The 14,491-nt window shown below is 44.4% G+C and overlaps 1 protein-coding gene across 3 annotated transcripts in view; it reads right to left on the bottom strand.

The window, feature by feature from the left end:
• Positions 1 to 14,491, bottom strand: part of LOC136642367 (spectrin beta chain, non-erythrocytic 2-like) — a 61,637-nt gene that overhangs the window by 17,774 nt on the left and 29,372 nt on the right. For all 3 annotated transcript variants that reach the window (XM_066618614.1, XM_066618615.1, XM_066618616.1), the window contains 10 exons: positions 13,523 to 13,623; positions 12,878 to 12,968; positions 11,048 to 11,185; positions 9,349 to 9,602; positions 8,685 to 8,808; positions 7,751 to 7,978; positions 6,554 to 6,709; positions 5,576 to 5,793; positions 4,584 to 4,761; positions 3,921 to 4,067 (listed from right to left, as the gene is read on the bottom strand). In XM_066618614.1, coding sequence (XP_066474711.1) covers positions 3,921 to 4,067; positions 4,584 to 4,761; positions 5,576 to 5,793; positions 6,554 to 6,709; positions 7,751 to 7,978; positions 8,685 to 8,808; positions 9,349 to 9,602; positions 11,048 to 11,185; positions 12,878 to 12,968; positions 13,523 to 13,623 — 1,635 coding nt within the window. The remainder of the gene's footprint in view (positions 1 to 3,920; positions 4,068 to 4,583; positions 4,762 to 5,575; positions 5,794 to 6,553; positions 6,710 to 7,750; positions 7,979 to 8,684; positions 8,809 to 9,348; positions 9,603 to 11,047; positions 11,186 to 12,877; positions 12,969 to 13,522; positions 13,624 to 14,491) is intronic.

The following is a 14,491-nucleotide window of genomic DNA, read 5'->3' as shown; positions in this document are numbered from 1 at the left end:
ACTCATTAAGAGCCTCTTTACTGTGGTTTGACCACACCCCTATATGCAGTCCGTTGTTAAGCAGAAGGTTGTTAAGCAGCGCATGCCTGTAATTTTTTATGATTAATTTTCACATTTTTATGCCACCCTTCCTCCAAGGAGGTCAGGGTGGTATACATAGTTCCTTTAGTCCTCACAACAACCCTGCATGGTAGGTTGAGATGAGAAAGGAAGCTTCATGGCCAAGCAGGGATTTGAACCTGGATCTTCTAGGTCTAAGTTCAGCTCCAGAACCATTACACCATTTGCTGCTGTTATATTTTAAACTTTGTTGTAAGCCACCTTGTGGGGCTTTTATCTAAGAGATGGGATATCAAACTCTTAAAATAAATGAATAAACAAATGTGCATTCACTAAGTCCAATTCAGCACAGATTAATTTCTGTATTTGTACTTTCCCTGCCTGTAACAGCAGCCTGACATTTAGAAATTAAATAAGTGAAGCTGAGAAAAAACTTCACCTATTACATTTCTATGTGTCAAGCTGTGGGTAAAGTTACAAGAGCAGGGTCAGGAAAAAAATAAACCCAAACAAGGTGGCCAAGCCAGCCGCCATGTCTGCAAACTGTCAGTTTTGTCTATCAAAAAGCTAGATTGCTTTTTAGTCTGCTGAGAAGTGAATAACTTCTTCTGCACACCTCGTTAGGGACTGAAAATTGACCTGGCTGCACCACAGTTTAGAAAGGCAGCCCACTTCATAGTGTGGTCAGCTGTGATGCAGACTGAACTTGACACACAGCCAAAGCTGATGTTTGGCCACTGAAACAACCCTGAGATGTTGCATGTTAGGGAAAAATGAATTGCATCCAAACTGGATCTCTCTCCTTCAGTATCCTAGCATTGTACTCTGCATAGTAACTGTGTTCCCAAGTTCTATCCCCACTCTAACCATCTCAGAATCTTGATAATGATGACCAATTCCAGTGCATCATTCTGTACTCCACACAGTGACTTTGCAAATAATCCTGTGAGCAGACAGCAGAAGAAAATTCATGTTAACACATTCTATCTCTTGTTGGGGATGAGCCCAGGACTTGGAACACAGTTTCCTGTTGCGTCCTGTTCGACAGAGTTTTTCACTGAGAAAAAGTTACTTGAACACCACAGTCCAATACAGGTTTTCCACATCTATGTGTGCATAGGATGGTTTTTAAAGCCGTTACATGAGTGGAACTATGTTTTAATTGTTGTGTTACTATTTTTTCACAAATAAAAGGAGAAAAAAATGTGAGTGGAACTGTGTCAAAATCAGAAATAGGTCTTGCTTTGATGCCGTGCTGTATTTTCTTCTCTCCCGTGTGCCATTCAACCCCCTCCAGCACTGTGCACTGCCTCCCTCCTCCAACCCTTCTGTGCCACAGTGCTCTGCTCCATCTGTAAGATGGTGACTAGTATACTTGTCCAAATGCAGCAACTTTTTGTAGTCAAACAATAGGACTGGCAGTGGACTGGCAGTGGCCAACCTATATATGGAAGATTTCAAAAATATGGTACTGAGTATACTGAGTGCAGCCATACTCTTTGGTATGGATATGATATGCTGATGACATTTTTGTCATATGGAAGATAAACTGCCTTCCTTTTTGAACTATCTTAACAGTATTTACTACTTGATCCAATTTGCAGTGGAAATGGAAAAGGAAGGTGAACTTACTTTTCTGAACGTGTTAGTAATAAGGAATAATGATGGCCCTTGGGACACAAGGTCTTTAGAAAACACATGCACAAGGATCTACCAACCTAAACAAAAAAGGGTCTGATCAATCATCGGATTGGGTGGAAAGAATTTCAGAGACCCAATATCTTCAAGAAGATCTGGATCATGTTAAAATGGCATTAGAACAAAATGGGTACCCCCATTGACTGGTCGAGAAGGCTCTGGTTCCTAGAACGGATGGTGTTTGATATGAGAACAAAGGAGGCACAGGACAAAGATCTTTCTATCTTACATCCGACTGTATCAGTAAAATTCTGGGACAGGTGGACGCTGAATCAGTCTTTAAGCCAACAAAAAAGGTTCAGCAGTGTTTGCTTTCTGTGAAGGATCCCAGACCACCATGGGATACAATGGGTGTCTATAAGATCCCGTGTGGATGTCATAAAGTTTACATTGGCATTACCAAAAGGTTGGTTAGTACTAGAATACAAGAACACCAAAGATACTGCAGACTCTCGCAGGCTGACAAGTCAGCAGTAGTTGAACATAATATAAGTACTGGACATCAGATCAGCTTTGACCAGATGCAGATCTTGGTGAGGGAACAACAGTACCAAGCAGGGATCTATATGGAGGCCATCGAAATCGATATGCATCATAACAACGTGAACAGAAAAAAGGAAATGCTTAGTCTCAGTCACACCTGCACCCTTGTCCTTAGTAAAACTAACACTCAGATTTAACAAAGTACAGGTTGAAACAATAGGTGCCTATAAGGAACAAGGAAACAGATAACTAGATGTGGAATGGTGTAATGAGATAATTGGGTTAGGATCAGATTAACAGATGGCTGATTAGAAAAGCCCAACTATAAAAAACTCTTGTTCCTGTCTTAGCATCTAGATGGGGAAAAGCTCTGCTGGTGGTAGGTTGCATTTGTCTTAGCTTAGAGTTCCTTGAGTTTTAGGCTGGAATATATGATGTATTTTTAGGTAGTAGAGCATGATACTGCTCCACGTGAGTTTCAGTAGTTCAGTCAGCTAACTACTTTTTAGTTTTATTTTATTCCCTTGAGAAAGCTTTAAAGAGTTAGGGCGAACTTCGGGATAGGATCTAGACTTCATGACTGTAGCCTAGAACTCAAAAATTAATCTCTCTCTAGGTGTTAAATGACAGGACCTTTTACTAGCAAGCCAAGGTTGTATCAGTGTCAGGACTTGAAAGTTTTATTATGGGTTCTGCCAGTGATTCATTGCCTTTTCCTCAACGTGAATCCAATTTGCTGAAAAGTTAAGAATGCTACTGTGCTCAGATGTGCAACTTCATTGGAGGAACTCATCTATTCAAAAAACTTTCACTGTGTGTTACATTGGTAACTTATCATTTGTCATATGATAAGAATATACATCCCACAACAAGGTCCTTTAATCTTGACGAGTTTCCCGTTGAGACCTCAATGTTGTTGTTCTCATTGGTTCATGGTAAAGGGATGCCACGAAGGTGTTTCAGGAGAAAAGGCTGGTGAGATCTTTTTATTCTAAGTTTTAAATGCAGAATTCATGAGATTTCGCTGAATTTCCCAATTACCAAATCCCTTTTGCTTACCCAAGATACATCCAGGACTGACCCATTCATGAAGCAAATGACCCCAATCACATCAAACAGTGGACTGTGGGGGAGCAGGGGGGATAGAAAACAGAAGTCTGCCACCTCCTTCCACTCTGCCACTGATGGTGGCAGCCTCCTTACCAGCCCCTTTTCCTGCACGGGCTCTTTAATAAAAATCTGAGATGTGGAGGATGCTGCAATCACTCCTAGAACTCTCTAGATTTCCCATTGTTCAAAAAGCCCAGTGGAAGAAAATACAAGATTACACCTTCCTCTGCTTGGGTTCTTTAAATGAAGCAAGGAATCCAAAGTGCACTGGGAGCAATCTTCAGCATGCTCTGTGATTCCTGTTTTGATTTAAAACGCTACAGGGGAATGAGCCAGATAAGCGGGCAGGTATGCTGCAGTCCGATTCTAAAAGTGCAGCCATCAGGCTCCCCATCTTCTTCTCGCATTGTCCCTTCCTCCACAGAGCTAAAAGAAGACTGAACCATCTCCAAGCACTGTTTTTAAAGAGCCCTCTCATCTCTTGACCTACAGTGTTACAATTGTACCTTACTGGGACAAGCCAACAGTGTGGCTTGTCTTTCAAAGTCACTCAGCAACTGCATACTCACTGGGCAGTTCTGATGTACGGTCACGGTGGCATCCTGGACCTTCCAGCCATCATTCTTGCTGCTAGGATCCTTCTGGGAACTCTGTGCTTGCCAGCGCACCATCACCCATCCCAGCATGCTCTGAAGTTCCTCCAATCGCTCCTTTATCTAATGGCAGAGCAAAAAATGGAGAAAAAAGTGAGAAAAAAGGCCACAAGACAATTTCTGACTGACATTCTTGCCTCTCCCTTCTGAATGCAGAACTCTGTATTCTTATGAAGAATAAGGGTGCCAGTCTAGATTTCTTCACTTGGGTTGGAATGATGCATTTCCTAGCAGGAATTTCTTCATTTGCTTCCTAGGAGCAGGAAAGGGAAAGTTGTTCAATCCACTATACCCACCATAGCTGCTACTGAATAGTGCTGCCTGAGTTTCATCAACCTGTTGTCCAAGCTTCAACCATCTTACCTGTGCTGGCTGACAGGCCTATCTCTGAATGAGTAACTCACCAGCAAGATTATGTTACTGGGTTCCTTTAAGGCTGCCACAGCTTCAGAAGCCTCTTGCCAACTACGCATAGTTACATTGTCAGCTACCCAAATGAGCTCAAAAGCTGATCCCTCAAAAGAATTTTTCATTTGGGAATTTCTAGGGCATTTCTGCCACACGATCTTTCCTACTTACCGTCTCACTCAAGTGGTGCTCTTTGGCCACCAGCTCCCATCCTGCTGCTGCCAACTCCTCAAATTCTCTGAACTTAGTCTCAATGTTGCTGCCCAGCTCCTCCCACTGAGTCTCTGAAAGACCATGAACACTTGGGCTCTCTGAGAAGATCTGAGCTCGGGTATCCTCTGTCCAGGAGCTAGGGAGTCAAAGAAAGTATGACTTTACACTTCATTAAACTGCAACCAAGGTTCTCTTTTAGTCTTCCATTAAAGTCACAAGGAATCCATATGGATCTTGGAAAAAGGTATTAACTGATCACCAAGCCAGGAAGAAGCTCATTGAAAACTTGAACCAACATGGCCAACTATGATTTTGAGAATTTGAGAATGTTACAATTGATCAGAAAAAGAACTTCTGAACTGTGAAGGATGCTCATTTATCACCACATGATAAGGAGGAAACAGGGAAAACAGCAATAAATAGCATAGATAATAAAACAGCAGTGAAAAACAGCCACCATAGTAATAAAGATAGAACACGACATTAAACAAAATGAATGATAACACCTTCCCTACTACACAAAAGCCAAACAAAATTAAAATGTTTTTAGCTCCCACCAGAATGAGAGAAGAGGCAGTTCATAAATCACACAGGAGGGAGTTCCATAATTGTGGCGCCACAACTGTGAAGGCCCTACCTCTTGTTGTTGCCCCTCCCCATCCATCGGGGTGGCACACATAGCAGGGCCACTTCTGAAGTTCTTACAAGACAGGCAAGAACGTATGGGAGAAAGTGGTCCCTAAAATAATCTGGTCCCAAACTGCTAAAGGGCTTTAAAAGTCAAAACCAGTGTCTTGGATTGGGCCTGGAAGTGAATTGGCAGCCAGTGCACTCACCAGAGAAGCGGTCCAACAGAACCGAAATAGGAAATACCTTTTATCAAGTGTAGGGTATCTTGCAACCAAAGCTTCTAGAAATAGGAAGAGAACACTAGGGGGCCACAAACTTACATAATTGCCAGATAGTCTCTGAAGAATCTCTGTAAACAAACAGCCTGCTGCCCACGAACTGCATTGTCCAGCACCAGCTTCTGCAGCTCTTTCCAAGCCTCGAGGGTCTCTTGAACCCATCTGGACTTATCACAGACATCAACCAAGGAATGTTCCTCCAGCTGAGGGTCTTTTCTCTTCAGCTCCAACACGGTTCCTCCCAGGTCAGACATATCACTCTAGAGAACACAGGGGAGCTAGTTTCAGAATGATGAACTCCTGAATCTTTTCCCAACAATAAATTATTGTGTTCCTGTTTGAAAACACAAAAGGTACCTTCTTCCTCACACCCTCATGTGCTTCAGGAAATCAAAAACAAAATGCACAATAGGACAGGATCCTTTAACAGCTTAAAAAGCAAGACCTCAGAATCAACGGCAAAACTTGAAACCTGCATAACAGATGCTTGAATAGAAGGACAGACTTTCAAAGTGTGGGCAACATCCTCCCTGGCACACCATGGCTCCTGAACTGTCCCAAGCAAACCAGCTAATCCTTGGCGAACCCATCCTTCAACCCTGGATCCCGCATCTTTGTGTTAAGTTTGTTGTCAGTCTGACATCTATGCAAATAGGCAGGCATTTCACACCCACTGACTCTTGGATCATAATCAACTGCTACCACCCTATGGCCCTGAGAACCTACATAATTCCCCAGTCTGTTGCTCATAATCAGACTTCCCACACCCACCCCTAAGGAGGATATTGCTTCAGAAATAAAGAATTTGAATTTGTTCACCTGGAACGGTTCATGACATTCCAAACCTGAGATGTATTTTGAGGTTAGCACAAGAGTAAATTAACTTAAAACTCATCAGTGCATCGAATAGAAGCAAGTAAACCTAGATGTCAAAGAGATCAAGTCGGAAAGGAACAAAGCCCAATCTGAGTCAATATTCAGTGCATAGGAGCTGAGAGTCAATGCCTTCAGTGATCTCACCTCTATCTCTTGCTGCCTTTTCAGCAGGCCCTGTAGCTCTAGCAGATCCAGCTCACTTTTCACTGTGGCAAAGCTCCTCTCTGCCTGGGTGATGTCTTGAGCCAGTGCTTCAGTCCTGCCCCTCATGGTCTCCACCTGTGAGACGATCCAAGTCAGCTGAAAAGAGAAAGTTGAAGCTCCGGAATGGTGCATTGTGCAATAGGCCACTTGACAGGATCATCTTCACCTTGCTCCAAAATTCTGAAGCCGGAATCATCTAGACATATGAGCCTCTATAGTTAAGAGGGAAGAAGCTGTTGCCCATAGAGCTCTGGATCTCCATCCTCTGCTCTAAGACTACTGTACTCCCGAGTTAGTGTTTGTATCTCAAAATATTCCAGCTCATCCCCCTTTGCACATCCCTTGACACAGACCACTAACTGCGCCCTAGGCTGGCGCAAGTCCCCTGCACTGGCCCAGGAGGGTTGCAAACATGCCATAAAGCGCGTTTGCGCCTCCTCAGGAGTCTGGGCCAGCACAGGGATGAATGCCAGCCCTCGAAGGCAGCGTCCAACTTCTGTGCTGAATTGGGAAGGGAGGGTTGTGTCCACCGAGCTTGGCCAATGCAGGGGTCTGGGAAGGAGGCGGAAGGGAGGTGTTCCAAGGTAGGGGGAGGGTATGCGGAGAGCAGGAGGCAGGGCTGGGACCCAGCAGTTATGCCGGATCCCAACCCCATTCCCTGAGCAGTGCGGAGTAGCTACAGGCCACTCCGTTCTCCTTGGACTTGCACCACCTCCTGAGGTGGCACAAGACTGAGGAGACCCATTAAGGCTGTGGTGGCTTACCCAGGGGTAAGAGTTCCCCCTTGCCTCCGACTGAGCCACTTCTGCCCCCAATCCTGCGCTGGATACTTACAGTACATGCCTCCTGGCCTGCCGGTTCCAGTGCAAGATAGGATTGAACTGCATGAGACTTTGCAAGATCTTTATGTAAAGGGCAGCACCAAGACAAACCAAAGTTCCTGAACAGCTGCACCAGATTAGTGCTGATACAGACAGATCCTTTAACTAGAACTCTTTCCACCTCTATGAAACCAGAATAAAATCTACTACTCACATTTTGCCCCAATACCACCAGCTCCAACACCACTTCCCAAAGCAGCGTTTTCTATCTGAACCATCAGGGAAAACTGCCTTCACAGCACATGGGAACTCTTACCCTAGTTTCTTCCCTGTCCTTCAAGGCCTGCCTGCAATGATCCAGGTTTTCCTTCTCGCTTGCTACTTCCATGGCCCACTCCCGTTCCTTCACCACATTGTTCAGCATCTCCACAGCCTCTTGCAGCTCTTCCAGGGGTTTGCTCATGTCCTCACTGCCCAGCTGTGGTGAACTCTGAGTTATGAGACGGTGCAAAGACTCTTTGGAACCTAGCTGGTTAGCCACTTCCTAAAAGCAAAACAAAACACATAGATATTGGTCCAAAGCCACATAGACTATCCTATTAACTGTCATAATAACTTTAGGAGAAAAGTTACCAATATTCTCACTTTACAGGTATTTGAAGCCAATTGATTTCCACTTAGCCGCTTGAAGAAGCTATAGTAGTAATTTCTAAATAGGCTCTCTGGAGCCCAAAACACTTGCCTCACTTTGACACAGGTTGCTGTGATCGTTTCACCACTATGAATCAGTAGTTCTGGCATTATGGTTGGTGCTTTCAGGGCTGGCTGCGACCAGAGGAAGAACAGTGGAGAACCCTGTTGTTAAAAGGTCACTATGCTTCACAAAAATTTGGATATCCTCCTCATCTTGAAGCAGGGGAATATACAAAAAGGATGGGTCACACAACTTTGTTCCTGAGTCATCAGCTGTCAGTTTAAAGACAATGCAACTCAAGAGACAGCTGTATGGAATTCTGATGGTGGAATCTCTTAGTTTGTACAAAGTTGAAAAACCACCATTTAATACTAGGAAACAAAAACAGGAAGTAATTCTAAAGAGAGATGTACTTCAACCTCCCTTTGTTCCATCTAAACCTAGGCAGAAAGAGAGGTAATTCCTCCCTATTTTATACATCTAAGCACTGAACCAAGGACACTTTCCTTCACTCTTTCCTTCTTTGTTCCATCCTCTCCCCCCTACCCCTTCTAACCTGTGTGTGGTTCCTCTGGTTTAACAACTCTTCCAACTGCACATTCTGTAAGAACTCAGTCAAAACCAGGGAATCTTGCAGGTCCAATGCACGGCGCTGGAGAGCCTCCTGCACACAGGACAACCTGGCAGAAAGACACAACGCTTGGGTGGAAGCATAGCACTACAGAAAACGGTATTTAGATGCACTTAACCTATTTCACCAACAGAAAGAGCAGATAGGGAAGCGGGATAAACCTGCAGCCATGGGTTTCAGTGATGTCACTGAGGCTAAGCAAGTCCAAGTCTGGTCAATGCCTGCATGGGTGACTGCATGAGAATCCATGTACAATACCTTTGAGCTCCATGACAGATGGGAAATTATACTGTTCTGTGGTTGTATTGTGTGCCTTTTCTTTATTGACTACAATAATACAAAAATGATTTTGTACATGACCTAGAGCATTTGTTTATAAATTGAAAGATAGCTAGAGTTATTTTAAAGAAATAAATGACTGAATGATTAAAACTGCCTTAATTCTCAATGTCCCCTTCTTGGTTGCCCTCATCTCATGTCTTCTTGGGAAATTCTGATCTAATTCGCCATCTCCTGACAGGAGGGGGAGCCTCTTGCCTCTATCTTATGCCACCTCCAGGCAAAAACATCTTTGCTTCTTTGAACTCACTTCTTCTTCACTCTTTCCATCTTTCTCTGAATCATTGCAGCTGCTGTGTGCTCTGGGGAGGGGTCCATCTGCACTTCCTCCTGCAAGGTTTGAAGTTTAATCCTCCTGGCCACAACTTGGTTCTCCAGGCTGCTTATCTTTTGTATGTCCTCATGGAGATCATCCAGGTTCATTGCAGTTGGCTCAGATAGCAAGTCTGTCACAGTTCCTAGCCAACATTCAACTTCTTCTAGCTCCCCAACCAACCGCAGAGCCTGCAAAAAGAAAGGAGAATATAGGCAAGTCACATCCCAATCCTATCCACACTTTCCTAGGAGTAAACCCCATTGATTCTAATGGGACTTACTTCTGAGTAGACATGCTTAGGATTGGGCTGTAAGTCAGCAGGCTGAACAAGGTTTGATAATTGACCCTGTGACTGGATAGTCCTCTAGAGAAAAAGAGGGCACACAAAGGCCAAATGTCAGGTTTCTAATTATTTGGGGTAGGGGCTCTTCAAACCCTGGCCTGGGGGCCAGATGTGGCCTGTGACAAGCCTCTGGCCCGCTTAACCGAATGTGACCAGAGCGGTGCTCCAGTTGTGTCTGGAGAGTATTCTGAGGGCTGGAGAGGCCATGCAGCTCCCCTCAGAATGCCTTCTAAAGGCCTAAAAACATCACCTCTTGGTTTTCCTGAAAAACCAAAGTGACGTTTTGGGGCCATCTGAAGGCCTTAGTCTTTCTGAGGTTTTCTAATGTATTTATTTAAAGTTTATATTTAAAATGTATTTTTCTGATCCTCAGCACCATGCCAGATGCTTGATGTAGCACTCTGGCCTAAAAGTTAGAGACCCTGATTTGGGGGAAGAAAATCAACCTCTGTACAGGAAACAAATTTTATAAGAATCTGGCTCAGTTTATCACAGCAATAATGTCAGGTAAGTAACCAAACTGAATGGAATGAGTGACTACAGGAAGGCAGACCTATTGTAGAATACAATCATATCCTATTGCACCTTGCAGGCAGTGGGGAGCAAGTCTTGAAGCAGTTAGAACCTTTTTCTGAAGTTGGAACTAAACATTACCCCAAAATAGCAGCTGCATGTTTCATTCCCCCCTCCATTCTTTGTACAGTCTAGTATACGGCTTTCCAAACTTTCTTGTGGGGAGGGGCAAATACCAATTTTCTGTGTACAACCCCTGCCACCACAAGTGGCACCTGTGCACAGAAGTTGGTGGTTTGCTCTACAGTTATCCTTGCAGCAAAGGAGGGGTTACTTCAATTGTTGCTGCTGCCACCTCAACCTCTCCTTCACTCTGCATTCTCCTTTCCCTATGTCTCTCTTCTGAAGGGAACAGCCAAATCTTGCTCACCCAGCCATCTCCACTTTCAGCAAAGTTGGGCCAAATGAGTCAGTGCCATGCGGCTGCCAAAGCATGGGGCCAAGGACCACCACTACCTACTGGTTGAAAAGCACTGCTCTTACAAAACTTACCTCATGTCATGCTTACCTCATGACATGCTTACCTCATGCGTACCTCAAACTTACCTCATGTCATGACATTACACAATCCCTTGACACCGTTCCACATAATTGGTTGCTTCTAGTGCGGGCAGGCCAACATACCATGACATCACAAGATGAGGTAAATTGCACAAGTTGTAACAGAAGAGAAGGGAAGAACAAAACACACCATTCTCAATGGCAGCTGCTGCTCACCGTATCAATTTCTCTCAGGGCCACACCATTCTCTTGATGCCTCCTTTTCAGTTCTGCCCATAGATCCTCTAACTCCTCAACAGCATCTTCCATTTGTGGACTCCACCTATGACCCGTATGCAGTAACTGCTGTAGTTCCTATGAGATACATATATTCACCATTAGACCACATCAACATATGAAGTTGAATTATGCTTAGTCAGACCATTAGTCCATCAAACCCTGCATTATCTTTTGACAGGCAGCAATCCTCTAGGAATACAGGCAGCTGTCTACTTCATAAGATTCTATTCTGGAGATGCTAGGGAATTGAAACTAGCATGTGCTCTACCACTACCCTATGGCTGCTGCCCTTCTCACATATGTCCTAGAAATGTCCCTTCTCAATCAAGTCTTAAGAATTATGTTTGTCACTGATGGCAAGTGGCCTTTCCTCAACCTTAAAGGACTGATCCTATAAAGAGATTCATAGATGCCTTTGGTACTCCAGGCATGAAACAGGAGCAGTTTTGCAGTTTACTGGGTCCTTCTCAACCCACTAGCTTCCTCTTACCACTACACGTGAACCTGGCAAACTGAAAACCACTTGGATTCTACTTTACTACTCAAATTTCTAAATATCGAGACTGGATTTCATTAACATGAGAGTTAACAACAATTTATGTAACGTTTTACTTTTGATTACTCTGAGCCAGGAGGAAATTCAATTCAGTCAATCAAAAGGATCAATGTGACACTTTCACCTAGGACCAGAAGCAGCTTTCCAGTCAAGGGCACCAGGCTCTGGCCAGATTTACTTAATGGTCAGTCTTCACACGATCATAGCTTAGGAAAGGGGCCATTTCCTTCTATACTGTGCAAACTGGAAGCCTTCATAAGAATGACCTGCTGTTATAAAGTGTATGCAGGTCACAGGTTGTGTGTATGCAAAGTGTATGTAGGACACATGGTGCCATGCCAAAAATAATAGATTTCCCAAGTGCCATGGTTTGACTTTGAATACTGGAGTTTTCTGTGTGTTCATTTCTGAGCTTGCTTAAAAAAGATTTGCTTTTCCTGCATCTGCAATTTGCATGTGAATCTTATATTGACTAGAATGTACACATTAAAACTGGTGCTCTTTTGCTTTCAATCTCACATGAACAATGTTCACACACGTATGCATAAATTGACCAACGGAGGCTGAAAAGTGCCTTTAAATGCCAAGGTCTGCTGTATGGGCCTGCCTCCAAGGGTGCTCTGCCGCTGTTATCTTGTTGCAGCCTGGCCATCTTGGTCAATCATATCCTTCATCAGAGGGCCAACCTAGATGGCAGCAGGGCCTTTTGCAACATGCGTCTAACCCAATCACATAGAAAGAGAAGGGGAGGGTACAGTTTCAGAAGGGTTGCTGAACATTTCCCACAACTTCTCTCTCCTCCCACTCCTGCAAGCGGTTTTTTGCCTAGTTGAGTCCCCTTCCACTACTGGAACTTAACTGAGGCTACAGTCCTGTCTATCCTTACTTGGGAGTAAGCCCTATTGACTGTAATGGGACTCATGTCTCAGTAGACATGCAGAGGACTGGGCTCTTGAGGTGGTAGTCACTGATAGAAGAACAATTCTGCATTCCCTTTCTACACACCTCCTTTGCTGTTAATAAATCAGACCTGGTACCCCTCTTTCTATATGACTGGGAATGTGTGAGATTGTCACGTCCAGTTTGGCCCTGACTTAAATTCAGCTGAAGGAGTAGCTTATGGAAAGTGGGCATTACCATCACAGTAAGGTTAAAAGAATTAGAGAATAAGAGAGGTGTAGAATTCCATGGTGCTTGGGGAGAGACATTACCCCATCAGGGACTTGACAGAAGTTCTGAAGGTGCATTTCTTGCCGGGGCATGTCCTTCAAAGCGTTTGACTGCCTGAGAAACTTCCTTCTTCTGCAGGAAACCAAGAATTAGGATGAGGTCACACACAGGAGCAACAGATGATAAACTGTTGTATCAAGTGCACATGTGCAAAACAGCCATTTCAGATCAAAACACCACTGACTGATGGGAATGTATCTGACATCACCTCAAAGACAACACATTCGAATAGAGGCACTAATTCACATGTCTGGCTATGAGGCATTGAGTGGTGTGCATACATATTTGAATCAGCCCTCAGATAAGAAGAGTCTCTTCCATTCACATACAATACATAAGATGAACCTTGGAGCACCACTGTTTCAATGGAACTCTCAGAATGTACCTATAAGGACAGGACTTGGTATCAGTACCACAGGGACCCTGAGATCCAATGCAACTCTAAAGAGTTGCCCCTTTCCTGAGAGAAAGAGATTCTCGCCTACATTAACCTGTTGCTAAGCAACAAAGCAGATCCCAGCAAGCACCCTGGACCCTCCCACAGCCCCAGTTTCTCTCACCACATCCCACACAGTTCCTTTCGCTCGAGAACTCTGCTCTTAGGAGAGCACTGTGTGCGCCAATACCTCTTGTTGTCACCTGGGGTGATCTCCCTTCCTGGTGAGCCTGAGCTGCCCTCGTGGTCTCTTCCAGACTCCGTCACGCTTCCTACGATGTCCTTCCGTACCTAGGGCAAGAAAGTCTGCTCAGAATCTGGTCACTGAGATAGGGAAGGTTGGCTGGGCCTTGGGGCAGAAGGAGCTCTCTTGAGATCCCAAGATGATAAAATCAATTTCCAGAGATCTTCCTTAGCCCTACCAGCATACTTGGGAGGGATCAGGGGGTAAACGCCCCAGGGTATCACCCAGTGGGGGGCAGCAGTGCAACCCCCTCTCCTAATTTTTTTCTTCAGACCCATTTATAGGGCCTTAAAAGGACATTTTTAGGCCTTCTGAGAGGCTGTGCGTGGCTTCCTCAGCCCCCTGAAGGCTTTTGGAACACCTAATTTTCAGCCTTCCAGGGGCCTCAGAAGGCCTGCTGGGGGTTGGGGAGGCCAATTGCGGCCTTTCCGGCACTCAGAAGGCCCATGAAGTCACTTCCTGTTTTCTTCTAAAACTGGAAGAGACTTCTTAGGCTGCATTGGGGAGGGGGCATTTTACAGTTCTAGCCCTGGATGTCACAGGGGTCTGGATTGCAATTGTTTAGCCCTATCAATTTGTTGCAAATGTAAATTGAAAAAAATATATATAATCTGGTCTAGATGGCATAGGGTCCAATCCTATCCAACTTTCCAGCACCAGTGCAGCCTCAATGCAGTCCCAGGGCAAGGGAACAAATGTTCCTCTACCTTGAGGAGGTCTCCGTGACTGCCTCCCCACCACAGGATGCAGTGCATGCCCCATTGGCACAGTTGTACTGGCACTCAACCACTGGATAGGATTGCGCCCATAAATGCTTATATTATAGCATTAAAAAAAATGAGATATCCTAGACAAATGAGGACATATTTATTTAAATTTGCAGCCGTAAAAATTCAGTATGTAAAACCATAATTT

This window comes from Tiliqua scincoides, chromosome 1, assembly GCF_035046505.1.
Source record: "Tiliqua scincoides isolate rTilSci1 chromosome 1, rTilSci1.hap2, whole genome shotgun sequence".
Taxonomy (NCBI): Eukaryota; Metazoa; Chordata; class Lepidosauria; order Squamata; family Scincidae; genus Tiliqua; species Tiliqua scincoides.
Note: the sequence above shows the minus strand (reverse complement) of the source record. Positions and strands in the feature narration are given on the sequence as shown.